Consider the following 17,469-nt stretch of genomic DNA (forward strand, 5'->3'; position numbering starts at 1 on the left):
CTTTGCCAGGAAGCGTGCTCAAGATCAAATGTCTTCCCTGTATTTACCCCAGTTGGCTCAGCTGGTTAAGTGTCCAGCTTTTGATTTCAGCTCAGGTCATGGTCTCAGGGTTGTGAGACTGAGCCCCGCATGGGACTCTGTGCTGCTTGGGATTCTCTCTCTCTCTCCCTCTGCCCATCCCCACAACTCCCTCTGCTAATTCAGGCTCTCTCTTAAAAAAAAAAAAAAAAAAAGAAGTCTCCAAGGAGACAGAGCATTCCATGCTGCTTATGTGAATAATAACGTGGCAACATACACGAGTTTCCCATGGACAGAACGGCAATGAGAAACAGACGAATCCACTATTAGAGCTGAATACATCAACACCCTTTATTAGTAATCAGATCAGCAGGAAGAGTATCAGAGAAGTTGCAGTTTAAATGGGCAACGCTAAAAAAAAAAAAAAATGGGCAACGCTATCACTGCATTTAGTTGAAAACTGTGGGATACGTCATCAAAGAGAATACATATTCTTCTCAAGTTCACATGGAAAATTCACAAAGACTCCAATAGTGCAATCTGGTCATCTGAATGACCAAATATATTTTTGCACACATATTTGGTTGTATTCCACAGTTCGGGCCTCAAAATCTACCCCAAACCTTGGAGTTTGCTAAGGGATAGAAGTGATGAAGGGGCTGGTGCTATGTTAGTGCAGGGATTTTGGGAAAGCACCTAAGGAAGGGGCTGGGTTGCCAACGGGGCACCATTTGATTGGAGAGTTGTAACTTTCAGTCCCCCCCAACCCCCGACCTCCAGGGGGCCCAGGGGCTGGAACTGAATCAGTGGCCAAAGGACAGTGATTTAACCAATCAAGCCTATGTAATGCAGTCTCCACAGAAACCTAACAGGATAGGGCTGGAGAGCACCGGAAAGTGACGGGACAGTGGTGCATCCAGGCAACATGGAAGGTCTGAGCCCTTTCCCTATACCACACCTTACCCCCCTCCATCTGGCCTTTCCTAGTTGTAACTCTTTTTTTTTCCTAGTTGTAACTTTTTATAGTAAGTGGCAATCTAATAAGTACAATGTTTCTCTGAGTTCTGTGAGCCCCTCTAGCAAATTAGTGTTCATCAAAACAGAGCCAAGGAGGAGGTTGTGGGAAGCTCTGATTTATCACCAGTCAGAATAGGTCACAACCTGGACTTGTGGCCGCCCTCCTGAGTTGAAGGGGGTTGACAGAAATTCTAATCTGTAGGTCAGAAGCATGGGTAACAGCCTGGTGTGTGCGTGCGGTCTCAGACCTCAACCTCAGCCTCTGGAAGCTGCCCCTATCTCTAGAAGTCAAAGCTAATATAAGGAGACAAGAAAAAGAAATAAAAGGCATACAGGCGGGCGCCTGGGTGGCTCAGTGGGTTAAGCCACTGCCTTCGGCTCAGGTCATGATCTCAGGGTCCTGGGATCGAGTCCCGCATCGGGCTCTCTGCTCAGCAGGGAGCCTGCTTCCCTCTCTCTCTCTCTGCCTGCCTCTCCATCTACTTGTGATTTCTCTCTGTCAAATGAATAAATAAAAATCTTTAAAAAAAAAAAAAAGGCATACAGGGGTGCCTGGGTGGCTCAGTGGGTTAAAGACTCTGCCTTCGGCTCAGGTCATGATCCCAGGGTCCTGGGATCAAGCCCCGCATCAGGCTTCCTGCTCCACGAGGAGCCCGTTTCCTCCTCTCTCTCTGCCTGCCTCTCTGCCTATTTGTGATCTATCTCTGTCAAATAAAGAAAATCTTAACAACAACAAAAAAAGGAATGGGAAGTAAAAAACAAAAACTGTCTTTGACACATATAAAAATGACTATCTAAGGAGCAAATGTCAAACAATCCACCACAACAAGGAAAGTCCTCTGAACTAGAAGAAAGTAGAGTAAGGCTGAAGGGATAAAAGGTTAATATAGCGGGGCACTTGTGTGGCTCGGGTGGTTAAGTGACTGCTTTCAGCTCAGGTCATGATCCTGGAGTCCCAGGACTGAGTCCTGCATCGGGCTCCCTGCTCCGCGGGGAGTCTGCGCTCCCTCTGACTTCTCCACTCGCACGCTCACTCCCTCTCTCAAATAAATAAATAAAAATTTTAAAAAAGGTTAATCTAGTAAAGGAAAAATTGTGCCATCCTATAGATCCAAACAAATAGAGTCAACTGATCTATGACAAAAGACAAAGGCCATTCAATATAGAAGACAGTCTTTTCAACAAAAAGTGCCAGGAAAAGCAGAATCCACATGAAAAAAATTCTATAGATACAGAGCTTACAGCTTCTGTAAAAGTTAACTCAAAACAGACTCAGAGATATATAAAAAATTCCCGTAAGATAACACAGGAGAAAATTTAGACGACCTGGGGTTTGGTAATAATTTCTCAGATAGAACGCCAAAATCAAGATCCATGAAAGGAAAAATGATAGTTGAGTTTGGCTTCATTAAAATGAAAACCCGATCTGTGAAAATTAAGAGATGGAAAACAGAAGCCACAGACTGGGAGAAAACCTTCACAAAACACTTCTCTGATAAAGGGCTAGTCTCCAAAATGTCCAAAGAATTCTTAAGACAAGAACAGTAAGAGAAGCAACACAATTAAGAAATGGGAGATGAGCGCCTGGGTGGCTCAGTGGGTTAAAGCCTCTGCCTTCGGCTCAGCTCATGGTCCCAGGGTCCTGGGATCGAGCCCCGCATCGGGCTCTCTGCTTCCCCCCACCCTCTACCTGCCTCTGCCTACTTGTGATCTCTCTCTGTCAAATAAATAAATAAATAAAATCTTTAAAAAGAATGGGAGAAAGATGTGAACACACCCTTCACCAAAGATATATAGATGGTAATTAAGCATATAAAACAATGCTCAACACCATGTCATTAGGAATTGTGAATGAGAGAATGATATACAGCCTGAAATTTATTACAACAGCAAAAATTCAAGACACTGAAAAGAAAAAAAAAACCAACAACAAATAATAGTGAAGATGTGGGGCAATAGGAGCCTTCATTCATGGCTGATGGGAATGGAAAATATATGTCTATTTTGGGAGGTGGGCAGTTTCTTTTTTTTAAATTTTATTTACTTATTTGACAGAGAGAGATCACAAGTAGGCAGAGAGGCAGGCAGAGAGAGAGAGAGGGAAGCAGGCTCCCCGCTGAGCAGAGAGCTCGATGTGGGGCTTGATCCCAGGACCCTGAGATCATGACCTGAGCCGAAGGCAGATGCTTAACCCACTGAGCCAGCCAGGCACCCAAGGTGGGCAGCTACTTAAAAAACAAACTATTTTTTTAACCATATTAGCAGTCACCATCCTTCCTATTACTCCAAATGAGTTGTAAACTCATAAAAATACTTCATAAAGAAACCTGCACACGAGTGTTTATAAAAGCTTTATTCGGGATTCCCAAGACTTACATGTAACTAAAGTATCCTCCAACAGGTGAATGGAAAAGTAATCACTAGGACCTCCATATAATGAAATATTATTCCAGTAATAACAGGAAAGGAGGTATCAAGCCAGAAAGACGTGGGATAACCTCAAAATCATATTGCGAGGTGAAAGCAGAGACTATGGCAAGGCTACCCACTGTATGGTTCAAGCATAGTTCTCGAAAGCCCCAAACCAGAGACAGTTAATTAGCTACAGTTGCCCGGGGTCTGGGGGGTGGGAGGGAGGAATGACTAAATGGATGGCAGGGAGTGCTTAGGGAAGGGAAAGTAGATACATGATCCAGAAATGACAGACACACATCATTTGATGCTGTCAAAGCCCAGAGACTGTGTGACACAGAGACTGGCTACTGCAGACCAAGGGACTTTACCACATCAGTACCGGCTCACAGAATGTAACAACTATACCACAGCAATGCGAAATATAAAAAATAGGGCAAACTATATGAAGGCAAGAGGGTTATGTGGGAACTCTTTGTCCTTTGTTTAAGATTTTATTTACTCATTTGAGAGAGAGAAAGAACATGCGCGTACCTGAGCACACAAATGGGGCGGGGGCAGAGGGAGAGGGAGAAGCAGGCTCCCCATCGAGCAGGGAGTCCCACGCAGGGCCCCATCCTGGGACCCCGGGACCATGACCTGAGCCGAAGGCAGATGCGTAACCGACAGAGGCACCCAGGCGCCCCCCTCTTCTGATTAAGTTTTCTGTAAAACTAAAACTGCTGTAGAGAAGTCCTCCTGGGGGGAAAAAAAAAAAAAAAGACAGAGGCGTTCATACTCATCCCTGATGACTGACGACTAAAGAGGCCATCGTTCATTCAACTGATCTGAATTTATCAGTGACCTACATGGCACCCTCTGAGGCCTAAACCCAGAGACTTGGGAGAACAGAAATTTCCACTGAACGCCTTCCGGACAGCCAGCCACCGTGTGTTCGGAGAAGCGACATGAGTGTCTTCGTTGCTCTCAGTAGCATCTAGAACTCAAATGGGGTAAGGCGTGTCCAGGTAAGGACTCGCACTGGGACCTCAGCGCACGTGGAGACAAATATCACCTTGGACAGGTCTAGGAGGAAAAAGTCCCCGACTTTTTACCACGAAGGAGCATCTCTTCACAATCCCCCAAGAGTCTACAAACGTAGCTGAAGCCAGCGCTGGTCAGTGCTAAGGTGATGGACTGATGAAGGGCGGGCACAGTTTGGGGCCTGGGGCCACTTCTTGCCTCAGAAGCCCATGGACAAGGTAAGGCCATCACGGGCAACCCCAGGAGGCCTGAGGAGTGGTCACCGAGGCCTCTGTCCTGAAACAGTGTTGGGGGCACTCACAGGTGTTCCTGCTGTGTGGCAACCGGACCAGAGCCCAGAGCCTTCCGTGTTGTCATGGGGGTTCCTAGTCAGGGTGGACCGTTTTGAGCAGCAACGGGCTCAAGAAGGATTTTAAGCAAAAAGTATGTTGCGGCCACAACACCAAAGGAATCTAGCCAGTGTGGTGGCTGCGGAGAGGGACAGCAGTTACTTCAAGGAGGGTGTCAAGGAGGGAACAGGCTCCAGATTACCAAATAATTTTTAAGATTTTTAAAAAAAGATTTTATTTCTTTGAAAGAGCACAAGGGGAGGGGCAAAGGGAGTGGGAGAGGGAAGCAGGCTTCTTACTGAGCAGGGAGCCTGATGCGGGGCTCGATCCCAGGACCCTGGGATCACGACCTGCGCCGAAGGCAGAGAGAGGCTTTAACCCACTGAGCCACCCAGGTGCTCCAAGAGACAGGAAAACTGAAGGGACCTCACAAAAAAAGCATTTTTTTCCTTTGCTACTTTTCCTGCTTCTATTCTTGCTAGTACCTGTACCCCTGCCTTACACAAGCCTCTTTTTGTTTTTTTAGAAGATTTTATTTATTTATTTGACAGAGAGAGAGAAATCACAAGCAGGCAGAGAGAGAGGGGGAAGTAGGCTCTCCGCTGAGCAGAAAGCCCAACGCGGGGCTCGATCCCAGGGCCCTGAGATTATGACCTGAGCTAAAGGCAGAGGTTTAACCCATTGAGCCACCCAGGTGCCCCAAGCCTCTTTTTTTTTTTTTTTTTAATTTATTTATTTGACAGATAGAGATCACAAGTAGGCAGAGAGTCAGGCAGAGAGAGAGGAGGAAGCAGACTCTCCGCGGAGCAGAAAGCCCAACGCGGGGCTCGATCCCAGGGCCCTGAGATCATGACCTGAGCCGAAGGCAGAAGGCCTCTTTTTTTTTTTTTTTTTTTTTTTTTTTTTAAATAGCCTCCCATACAGGGCCTGAACTCAGGACCCTGAGATCCAGATTTGAGATGACTTCAAGAGTCAGAGGCTTAACAGACTCAGCCCCTTAGGCACCCCCTTACACATGCCTTAATGTATGTCCTCCTTGTAAAGACCAGGGAGTTAATGATTTCTTTGGTGTTTTCCAGTACAACAGATAACATCCAAGGAATGGCCTGGAGGGGTCATCGTACACCTTTTCAAAGACCACTGACTCCAGATACACTGCCGCCAAGACACCTGGCTCCAAGGCACACGTGAGGTATGGAGGACACCAGAGCACTCGTGCTCACTGGGCCAGGTCCCAGACACCTGAGAGGACACGTACATCAAACCAGCATTCTCAATAAGAACCCCAGACCCAAGGGGTCCCTGGATGGCTCAGCTGGTTAAGCGTCTGCCTTCAGCTCAGGTGATGATTCCAGGGTCCTGGCATGAAGCCCTGCATTGAATAAATAGAACATTTAAAAAAAAAGATTTTACTTATTTATTTGACACAGAGAGAGAGATTACACGTAGGCAGAGAGGGGTGGGGGGCGGCAGGAAGCAGGCCCTCTGCTGAGCAGAGAGCCCAATGTGGGGCTCGATCCCAGGACCCTGAGATCATGACCTGAGCCGAAGGCAGAGGCTTTAACCCACTGAGCCACCCAGGCGCCCCCCAGCCCCCGCCCCGCTCTCTATCTTCAATAAACTCTGCTCTCACTTGCTGCGGGCTTACATTTGATTTCTATCCTAAGCATAACCCAGGACCCTCTTGGCTGGTCCTGTGGGACCCCGTCTGGGTCTTCAGAGCCAGTTTCTCTACATCAGTTTCAACACTTTTTTCTTCGGTTTCCTCTGGTTTTGTTTTCATCCATCACTGGGTATACTTCAGGGAGCGGCGTGCTCTCTACCTGGGTATTTGTACACTGTTTCCTCCTGGGAGCCTCAGAGCAGCGCCAGCAGGGCCTGGAGCCTCCTGCATGACCGCTGGTTGTTTTATTGAGCTTGAGAACCCTGGACTCAGATCAAGTTTGAACTAATGCCTTTGCTGTGCCACAGGAGGCCCCGAGTGTGTCTCTTAAACTTGAAGCTCCAGATCTTTGCTGCAGGAGGCAGGGGTGGCACAGAGGTACTGAAGGGTCCCTGGGATTAGGGGTGTGGACTCAGTCCACCGGCTTCTGGCTGCCCTGCCCTCTCCTCTTTCTCTAACCCAGTGACCACTATTTCAGGAGTGACCCCCCTTCCCCGTGGGCCCTCCTCTTGCACAGGATAGAGTCCCCTCTGCCACTCCACCCTCAGGTATGTGGGGCCAACCGAGGCTCTGTCATAGTATCACCCTACCACAGACATAAATCAGCAAACACATCGTCCTGGACCACTTTAAGGAGGGCCTTGCTCTTACACTCCTGCTCCCACATGCCTGGGGATTGTGTAAACCGCCGAGTCTGGTAGGCTGAACACAGAACTGAGGCGTGGGAGGGTCAGCCATGCGACACCAGGCAGCACGGGTCACAGCACGCGCTCCCCAGCCCCCAGCGTCCGCAGAACATGCCTCCATCAGGCATCAGCGCAGGTGAGGTCAGAGCAAGAGAAGCGGACCCACAGCCTAGTGGTCCTGCCCGGACGTGGCTGGTGGTGCCAGTGATTATGGTCACCTGCGGAGATGTGGTTCCCATGTCGAGACTGGGGTCAGTGTGGCACCAGGACACACAGACACAGAGCAAGAAGGTAGGAAAAGGTTTACAAATCACATAATAAAGGTCTCTGGGGAGGGGAGGGCTGGCCCTTCAAGCAGCTCTGATTGGGCTTCAGAAAGCAGTGAAAAGAGCCTGGTCTGGGGTTCATTGTGGTTGGGGGGTGGGGCTGGGGCAAGAATCCTTGCCCGGGGCAGGGGCCTGTGTTATCTGAATCTCTTGCCATCTCTAGAGGAGACACCACTTAGACTTTCTCATCAGCCTGATCCAGTGGAAGGCAGAAGACAAAGAGGGAGGGAGGAAACTTAAACTGTGAGCAAACATCCAAAATACGGAAGCTGACTGCTCATACAAGGAGAAAATCGTGGTTAGGAAAAATGCACATTTGCAAGAGCTTGTCTTCATGTAAAGACAATATATATATATAGTCTTTACACATATATTATTATTATATATGTGTACATAATATACATATATTATATATGTATACATATATAATATATGTATATATATAATATACAGAATATATAGTCTTTATATTTATATATTTAAATTAACATATTAGAAATATATTTAAATAATATAATAATATAAATATATTATAAATATAATATACTATATATAATTTATATATTTATAATATACATTTAAATTTAAATATATCTAAATACATATCTAGAGATTATATATATATATATTATATGTCATATAAAGACATATAAAGGGCGCCTGGGTGGCTCAGTGGGTTAAGCCGCTGCCTTCGGCTCAGGTCATGATCTCAGGGTCCTGGGATCGAGTCCCGCATCGGGCTCTCTGCTCAGCAGGGAGCCTGCTTCCCTCTCTCTCTCTCTGCCTGCCTCTCCATCTACTTGTGATTTCTCTCTGTCAAATAAATAAATAAAATCTTAAAAAAAAAAAAGACATATAAAGAAACACTAACAGGATGCTCAAGAAATGATCAACACTCATTTTTGGGGGTGGCTGAAGCCAGAGCTCCGGAGTAGACCAGGGTGTTCTGGCACTGAATCTCCTTAGACTATATTTTACATTTTTTGCTAACCCTTGCATATATTTTTTAAGGTAAACAGTAATATATATAAGCCATAGTTTTTCTTTTTAATACCCTTTCTTTTGAATAACCTTCCTATGCTTTTTTTTTTTTTTTTCTTCCTATGCTTTTTTAAATTTAATGAAAAGTATTTTCTACACAGGAAACCATTCTAAGATTTCATCCTTTAAACATGAACACTTATGAGGTGCCTGGGGGGCTCAATCAGCTGAGTGTCCAGTTCTTGATTTCAGCTCAGGTTGTGATTTCCAGGCTGTGGGACTGAGCCCTGTGTTGGGCACTGTGCTCAGCAGGGAGTCTGTTTGAGATTTTTCTCTCTCTCCCTCTAGCCCCCCCGTCCCCGGTTATGTGCACGCATGTTCTCCCGCTTTAAAATAAATACATATTAAGAAAAACAAACATAGGGATGCCAGGGTCGCTCAGTTGTTGAGAGTCTGCCTTTGGCTTAGGTCATGATCCCAGGGTTATGGGATTGAGCCCCGCATCAGGCTCCCTGCTCAGCTGGAAGTCTACTTCTCCCTCTCCCACTCTCCCTGCTTGTGTTCCCTCTCTCTCTGTGTCTCTGTCAAATAAATCTATAAAATCTTTTAAAAAATGAGTATTTATAAAAGTTTAAGCCATGAGAAACAAAAAGAATTTCAAATCTCTTCGCATAATAAAAGGCACCACAGTTGGTGGAAAAATTGTATAGCTCTGTATAGAAGAATGAAACTTGACCATTCTCTTATACCATATACAATGATAAACTCAAAATGGATAAAAGACCTCAACGTGAGGCAGGAATCTATCAGAATCCTAGAGGAGAACATAGGAAGTAACCTCTTTGATATCAGCCACAAAAACTTCTTTCAAGATATGTCTCCAAAGGCAAAGGAAACAAAAGCGAAAATTAACTTTTGGGACTTCATCAAGATCAAAAGCTTCTGGGACGCCTGGGTGGCTCAGCTGGTTGGGCAGCTGCCTTCAGCTCAGGTCATGATCCTGGGGTCCTGGGATCGAGTCCCACATCGGGCTCCTTGCTCCGTGGGGAACCTGCTTCTCCCTCTGCCTCTGCCTGCCTCTCTGCCTGCCTGTGCTCGCTGCTCTCTCTCCCTCTGCCTCTGACAAAAAAAAAAAAAAAAAAAAAGAAAAGAAAAAAAGATCAAAACCTTCTGCACAGCAAAGGAAACAGTCAACAAACAGAGAGACAACCCATGGAATGGGAGAAGATATTCGCAAATGACACTACAGACAAAGGGCTGATATCCAAAATCTATAAAGAACTCCTCAAACTCAACACTCAAAAAACAGATAATCACGTCGAAAAACGGGCAGAAGACATGAACAGACACTTCTCCAATGAAGACATACAGATGGCTAATAGACACATGAAAAATGTTCATCATTATTAGCCATCAGGGACATTCAAACCAAAACCGCAATGAGATACCACCTCACACCAATTAGAATGGCCAAAATCAACAAGCCAGTAAACAACAAGTGTTGGACAAGATGTGGAGAAAGGGGAACCCTCTTACACTGTTGATGGGAATGCAAGTTGGTGAAGTCACTTTGGAAAACAGTGTGGAGATTCCTTAAGAAATGAAAAATAGAGCTTCCCTATGACCCTGCAATTGCACTACTGGGTATCTACCCCAAAGATACAGATGTCGTGAAAAGAAGGGCCATCTGTACCCAATGTTCATTGCAGCAATGGCCACAGTCGCCAAACTGTGGTAAGAGCCAAGATGACCTTCAATAGACGAATGAATAAGGAAGATGCAGTCCATACACTATGGAGTATTATGCTTCCATCAGAAAGGATGAATACCCAACTTTGGTATCAACATGGATGGGACTGGAGGAGATTATGCTGAGTGAAATAAGTCAAGCAGAGAGAGTCAATTATCATATGGTTTCACTTACTTGTGGAGCATAAGGAATAACATGGAGGAAACTGGGAGGAAAGGAGAAGGGAGCTGGGGGAAATCGGAGGGGGAGATGAACCATAAGAGACTGTGGACTCTGGGAAACAAACTGAGGGTTTTGGAGGGGCGAGGGGAGGGGGCTGGGAGAGCCTGGTGGTGGGTATTAAGGAGGGCATGTATTGCATGGAGCACTGGGTATGATGTATAAACAATGAATCTTAGAACACTGAAAAAATTAAATTAAATAAAAAAACACGAAAAAGAAAAAAAAGGCACCATAGTTTCTCCTTTCAACTTTCACTGGGGGGTTAAGATTAAGTAGCATATTATAATGCACTAAAGATTTGGCCTTTAGACATGAAATGAATGGGAATTATCAAAGATTTATGCACGTTTTGAGTAGTTTTCCTTGTATCAATTAAAAGAGGAATTAATTTGCCGTAACCTTTAACTGTATTACAGCGTTCAAATTTCCAAAGCTCCCTCTACACACACATACATACACAAACCTGACCTAAAATGTAAAACCTACCCGAGAACCTCAAATACCCCCATCTCGCCTCTTGAGAACCTTTTGCCTAAAGGGAACAAACATTGTTTGGTTCCAGGATTCTTTCCATTACTTCCACTGTATCTTTCAATCGACCTGTATTTTCAAAATCCAATAACTAAAAATGTCATGCTCTCACAAAGCAAACAGTATCACACATGGCTGAGGGAAGCAACCTAAAGTTAAAGGTTACAAAATGCAATATACAAACATACAAGGAAAGAAACGCAAATATTTGAATCAGATGAGATAAGCAGCCTGCTCCCACAACTCAGAAGGAAAATTCATATTCCCAGCTTGTGGTCCAGAAGGCACCTGTTGGAATACAACCTCTAGAGTCAGAGAGGAGGTTTGGGGAGGAACACTTGGAGCCCCAGGAATGAAGCCTGGGAGCTGTGTACACAACTCCCTTAGGGCATAATGGAAACATTTCTCTCTCAGGGTTTCATTCACATAAGTTAAGAAACTACTGGCCAGATTCGGTGTAAGGATCTAACTCAAAAGAACTCCCCAATTCACAAACACTTGGTTCAGAAGACCTACCTCCTGATCTTCAGACTTTCTCAATGTACAAAATTACTCTGAGTGCACTTACACTGCACACGCAAAGCTCAAGCTTATGTCTAGAAACAGGCACAAGGAAACCACAATTTCCACCTCAGGAAGAGCAGCACTGCCCTGTCCTGTAATGCCATCCCCCACGTACACAGGCATCCCAGCTTTCCTTGGTTTTCTAGTTTCTCTCAGTTCCTTCGGTGGTGTCTTCCAGGAAGAACGAGCTGGGCCTTCAAGTACCTCCCTTCTCAGGCTCAAGGGGGAGTCCTTACCTTAGAAACACTGACCTCAGGCTTCTGCTTCCTACCAAGTTGCTCTGAACCACCACTAATTCCTCAAATGTGATAAGCCTAGGGTCTGGACAAAATCAAACCTGGTGTTTATGAATAAGGGAGAAAAGAAAACTGTAAGGATTCTTCTAGTAAAACAAAGAGAACACACCAACATCTACTTCTTTTGAAAATATAAATATGTTAATTACAATTTCCATCGCAAAAAACTGTTTGGAAACAATCATAATTGAACACACTTCTAGGTACTTCAAGTCTAAGTCCTGATACTGCATTTCAAATCACCTAAAAGGACAAATCTCTGGGCCTTAACACACCCGCTCATGGGAAGGAAAAAAAAAAGGAAACAAAATTTGTAATAAATGTAACAATGGAATTTTTTCCCCCTGAAATTCACCCCTTTCTTGCCTCTTTGTAAAATTTCATACTTTGGAGATCTACTGGTTAAAAACATTTTAACTGAAACATGCAGGCTTAAAGTTGAATAAAGTCACAAACTCACATAGGGTCAATACTGACAGGAGACAACACTCAGGGAAGTCTCCAAGGAGGAACCGCCAACCAAAGGATTTCCCATAGGAAGTCGATGCCCAGGGAAGACCCTGGGAGGAGAGGCAAAGGGATTTCATGCGACGTATTCCAGGTGTTTAGTCTTGGCTCTCCTCTTAAGTAAAACATCCATGGGCCAAAAAGATAAATCTTTAAAAAAAGAGCCATCCATGGCTCTGTGGGTAAATGATAAAATACTGCGTAATATGAAATGCATCCCGGAGAACAAATAGTTAATAATGATGCTCTGAACTGGAGAGGAAAGATGGCGTTTCAGAAAACACGGAAAGATCTGGAAATTGAGGCATTTATTGCCAGTCCCATGAAGAGCTAGGCTGGGGGCACAGGGTCGTGACTTTGAGACCCTACTCCCCAAATGTTTGGAAAAGTGCGGGGACACTGAGTCCCCCCAGAGAGAGGGAAGGGGACCCCATAGACCACAGCACCTCCCGCGCACGAACCTGGGAGAATGAGGCATGACCGTCCCCTGATGACCCTCCCTGTGGTCACCGCCTGATCTGAGGGGATCGCGGCCACGCAGGGACGGGACAGGATGGCATGGGTCCCTGCGGCCGGGCCACCCCGCGCTGCGTGCCGCGCCATCCGCGGCCTCGGGTCCCCAGACTCCGGAGTTCACCGCGGGGAAGCCAGGTCCAGCCGCGGCCGGTTCCAGCCGGTCCCACCGCCCCCGTTTCCCGACTCCCGGCCCCGCACACTCACCATTGCCCGCTTTCTGGGGTACCGGGTCGACCACCATGCGATTGCCGCGGCCGGCGGAGCTCACGGCCACAGAGGATGTGGCGGAAGCTCCCCAAGCCTTTCAGGACAGCGCGAGGTGATGCGAGCCTCAGCCGGACAGCGGCGACGGCACCGAGTCCCCACCGTCCACAGCGCGTCGCCCGCACGTACCGTTCCAGCGACTCCCCTGATTGGGCCGTTCGCGAGGCCCCGCCCCCGCCCGCCTGAGTGACAGCGGGCCGGAGGTCACGTCTTTGAGTCGACCTTGCTCGGGCGGCGGGCTGCCACCTGGTCTCTGCGAGGACGTCGCTCTGAACCGCGAGGCCGCCAGGCCACTCACGGAGCCGGGACCCTTCCTCACCAGCACGGACCCAAGTGACCTCACTTAGTGCGGAGTCTGGTTCCCTTTGGATCCTGGACCGTCTGCCACCAGGGAGTCTTCTGCCCACCACGCCCCCAACCGCACTCGTTTGTATGGAAAGAATCTCGAAGCCTTGGGCCACTTAGCGTGCTGGGAGGTTTGAACCCCACAGTCCTAGACCAGCCCCGAAGCCTCAGGTGCTCGCAGGTCAGAGACATACTGAGGCAAAAACCCACTGGAAAACCTTTCAGCGTCATTCCGTGGATACTTACCTGCTCAAAGGTCAAAGGAGGAAACCGCTTAGGGACAAATAAGAGACGGTGAAGGTCCCGAGGATAAAGCATGGGGACAGCGGCCATCGAAGGGGCAGGACAGAGGCGAGCCACGGAGGGGAACATGAGACTCTCACTACTGCCCACACTTAGGAATCTTGATGATGACTTCGGGGATGTTTATATTATTAGCAAATCCTACCGCAAAACATTTTGTACATTCTTTCCTCAATATATGTGATGATAAACAATTTTAAGAAGTATTTAAGATTGAAAAAAACATAATTTGTATTTTTTTTTCTGTAATGTGGTAATGTGAGCTTTCATTTCCAGCTTTAGCAGAAACCCCCAAGGTTTGGTTGAAAAGTAGAAAATAGGGCGCCTGGGTGGCTCAGTGGGTTAATCCGCTGCCTTCAGCTCAGGTCATGATCTCGGGATCCTGGGATCGAGTCCCTCATCGGGCTCTCTGCTCAGCAGGGAGCCTGCTTCCCTCTCTCTCTCTGCCTGCCTCTCCATCTACTTGTGATTTCTCTCTGTGAAATAAATAAATAAAATCTTAAAAAAAAAAAAAAAAGAAAAGTAGAAAATAAAACACACCTACTAGGAATAGATGAAAGGGTTTATTACTTTCATAATGGAAGTTTCTGGGGAGGACAAGGCAGGCCTCTCAAGAAGGTGGGAATGCCTTGACAGAGCAAGGAAAGGAAACAGGCATGTATTTTTTTTAAATTTCTCTTTTATTTCTTTTTTAAAAAAATTTTATATATTTATTTGACCGACGGAGATCACAAGGAGGCGGAGCGGCAGGCAGAGAGGCGGGGAGAAGCAGTCTCCTCCCCAGGCAGAGAGTCTGATGCAGGGCTCTATCCCAGGACCCTGGGATTACAACCTGAGCCGAAGGCAAAGGCTTAACACCACTGAGCCACCCAGGCGCCCCAACAGGCATGTGTTTTTACTGAGGGTGATTGGAGGGTGCCTAGGTGAGAGTTTAGTACTGTGACAGACTCTCTTGCCAGGGCCAAAGCTGAGCGCCCAGGCTTTCTTATTACCTCATACAGATGTGGAACACAGAGGGATGAGGGAGAGGTAAAACTCTAAAGCAGTCAGCTGTCAGATAGTAGAAAATATATACATATTGCTTTCTGTTCCAAATTCCTGGAGCTTGTAAATTCCTAGAGATAAGAGTACTAGGAGCCAGTCTTGTTCTAATATTTGTTCTTTGACTCTGTCCCTGACATAGGGCTCCTGAAACCATGTAAAGTCCTAAGTGATAAGAGCACTAGAAGCATCTTTTGTTCTAATGAGGTGACCCTGGGTGGGCTCTTGGGTGGGGACTGGTCATCAGAAAGTCCAAGCCATGCTTAGAAGCTTTGAATTTTTAGCTCAACTCATCCTCCAGAAAGGGGGGAGGAGCTAGAAATGGAGTTAATATTTGATCATGTTTAGGGAAGGAGGCCTGGGTGGCTCAGCCGGTCAAATACCTGAGTCTTGATTTCAGCTCAGGTCATACTTTCAGGGTCCTGGGATCAAGCCCTCCATTGCGCTCCATGCTTAGCAGGGAGTCTTTGAGGATTCTCTCTCTCTCCCTCTGCCCCTCCCCCACTTCTCTCTTTCTAAAATAAAGAATTCAGTCTTTTAAAAAAAATTGATTGGGGCACCTGGGTGGCTCAGTGGGTTAAAGCCTCTGCCTTTAGCTCAGGTCATGATCTCAAGGTCCTGGGATAGAGCCCCACATTGGGCTTTCTGCTCGGCAGGGAGCCTGCTTCCCCCTTTCTCTCTGCCTGCCTGCCTGCCTACTTGTGATCTTTCCCTCTCTGTCAAATAAATAAATAAATAAATAAATAAATAATCTTTAAAAGAAATTGATCTAGTAAGCCTCCATAAAATCCCAATGGTATGGGGTTTGGAGACTTTGCAGGTTGGGGAACACATCCACATACTAGGAGGGTAGCATACTACAATTCCATAGGGGCCCTCTAAGCACTCTCTCAACATATGTTTTCTTTTTAATTTTTTAAAGATTTTATTTATTTATTTGACAGACAAAGATTACAAGTAGTAAGAAATGCAGGCAGAGAGAGAGGGGGAAGCAGGGTCCCCATGGAGCAGAGAGCCTGATGTGAAGCTCAACACCAGGACCCTGGGAGCATGACCTGAGCCAGACGCAGAGGATTTAACACACTGAGTCACCCAGGCGCCCCTCAACACATGTTTTCATCTGGCTGTTCGTCTGTATCCCTTATATTATCCTCAATAAACAAAATCTATTATGTAAGTGTTTCCCTGAGTTCTGGAACCTGCCATAACAAATTAATTGAACCTAAGGAAGGATTGCGGGAACCTCTGATTTGAAGCAAGTCAGACTGAAGTTGTGGGTAACTTTATTGGCACCTACTACAAGTGATTGGCATCTGAAGGGGGGGGCCTCTGGTGGGAAATGAGCCCTTAACCTGTAGGATCTGCACTATCTACAGGTAGATAGTGTTAGGATTGACACCCTGCTGACATCACAGCTGTGGGGGGAAAACCCTCACACATTTGGAGACCAGAGCTGTCAGAAGGAAAGTGTTCTGGGTGAATACAAAGGAGATACACGGGAGAAAAGAACTGGGTTCTCTCTACTCAGGAATAATATTGGATTTTCTCAACATATCAATTGTCAAATATTTAAAAATGGAGTCAGAGGCTTACGGTTTCTTCCCTGGCATGGAAGGAGTTTAGAAGGTGACATTTCTATCCTTACCAGAAAAAGCTAGCCAAGTAAAATCAATGATTCTTCTTAGACCTATAGAAGAATTGAGGTCACAGTACAAACTGCTGTCTCTAAAAATGGAGACATAGAATAGTTGCCATTTTGAAATATTCCTACAATATTCTGTTCTTCTTAGCAAGATCTGTCCTCAAAAAAAACTTAGATACCCTTGTGGGATTCGTAGGTCATTTTTCACTGCTCATAGTCAATATGTTGGGTTTCCCAATGCATTGGAACAAAAAACCAAAATGTTTTTCCAAAACCATTTCTCCAACTCTCAACTGGGTGGCCTACAATTCAATTCAATTCTAACACTAACCAGAGTTAACATCAGACTCTACAGTTTAAGGATATACTCCCACAAAATGGTCACCATGTTAGAAGCCAGCTTCAAGTGGGAGGCCCAGCACTTGGAGGGCCCCTAGATATACTCCCATGTTTGTTAATTCAGTAGAAACACTATTAGAATAAAATTTACTTCTTATTTATTGATTTATTTTAAAGGGCACAAGTCAGAAACAGCCAAATGGAAGGGGCGTACAAGACAAAGTAGGTGGGGGAGGAAGGGACCTTCCATGTCTTCACCAGATACAATACTCTCCTGCCACACTGATGTCCTCACTAAAGTAGAATCTCTCTGAATCCTGAGATGTAGGGGTTTTGATGGAGTTTCCTTGCATAGATAGGTATGACTGATGACATCATTGGTGGTTGGTGAATAACTCAATCTCTAGCAACTTCCCATTCCCCAGAGGTTGGGGGCTGGGCTGAAAAAAAAAAAATCAAGCCTCTAATCAGATCTTGGTCTTCCTGGTGACCAACCTCAATCCTGAAGCATTACAAATGCTTGAAGGCTTACAAATAGTGGCCTCTTTGAAAATAAGATGCTCCTATCACCTTTCTCACCAAGAAAGTCCAAGGGCTTTCATGGTATTTAGTAGGAACTATGGACAAACCCCAGAAATTTTGGGGGAGTCCCTGGCTGGCTCAGTCAGTGGAGCATGTGACTGTTGATCTCAGG

At 46.0% G+C, this 17,469-nt stretch overlaps 1 protein-coding gene across 2 annotated transcripts in view; it reads right to left on the minus strand.

Moving 5' to 3' along the window:
- Positions 1–17,469, minus strand: part of LOC309864773 (uncharacterized protein) — a 37,312-nt gene that overhangs the window by 9,978 nt on the left and 9,865 nt on the right. The window contains exon 1 of one of the 2 annotated variants that reach the window (XM_082730560.1): positions 13,046–13,233. The exons of the other annotated variant lie outside the window; for it this stretch is intronic. Coding sequence (XP_082586686.1) covers positions 13,046–13,048 — 3 coding nt within the window. The 5' untranslated portion in view covers positions 13,049–13,233. Of the gene's footprint in view, positions 1–13,045; positions 13,234–17,469 lie in introns of those variants that run through there. 2 annotated transcript variants of the gene reach the window in all.

Source organism: Mustela nivalis (assembly GCF_964662115.1).
Source record: "Mustela nivalis genome assembly, chromosome: 1".
Taxonomy (NCBI): Eukaryota; Metazoa; Chordata; class Mammalia; order Carnivora; family Mustelidae; genus Mustela; species Mustela nivalis.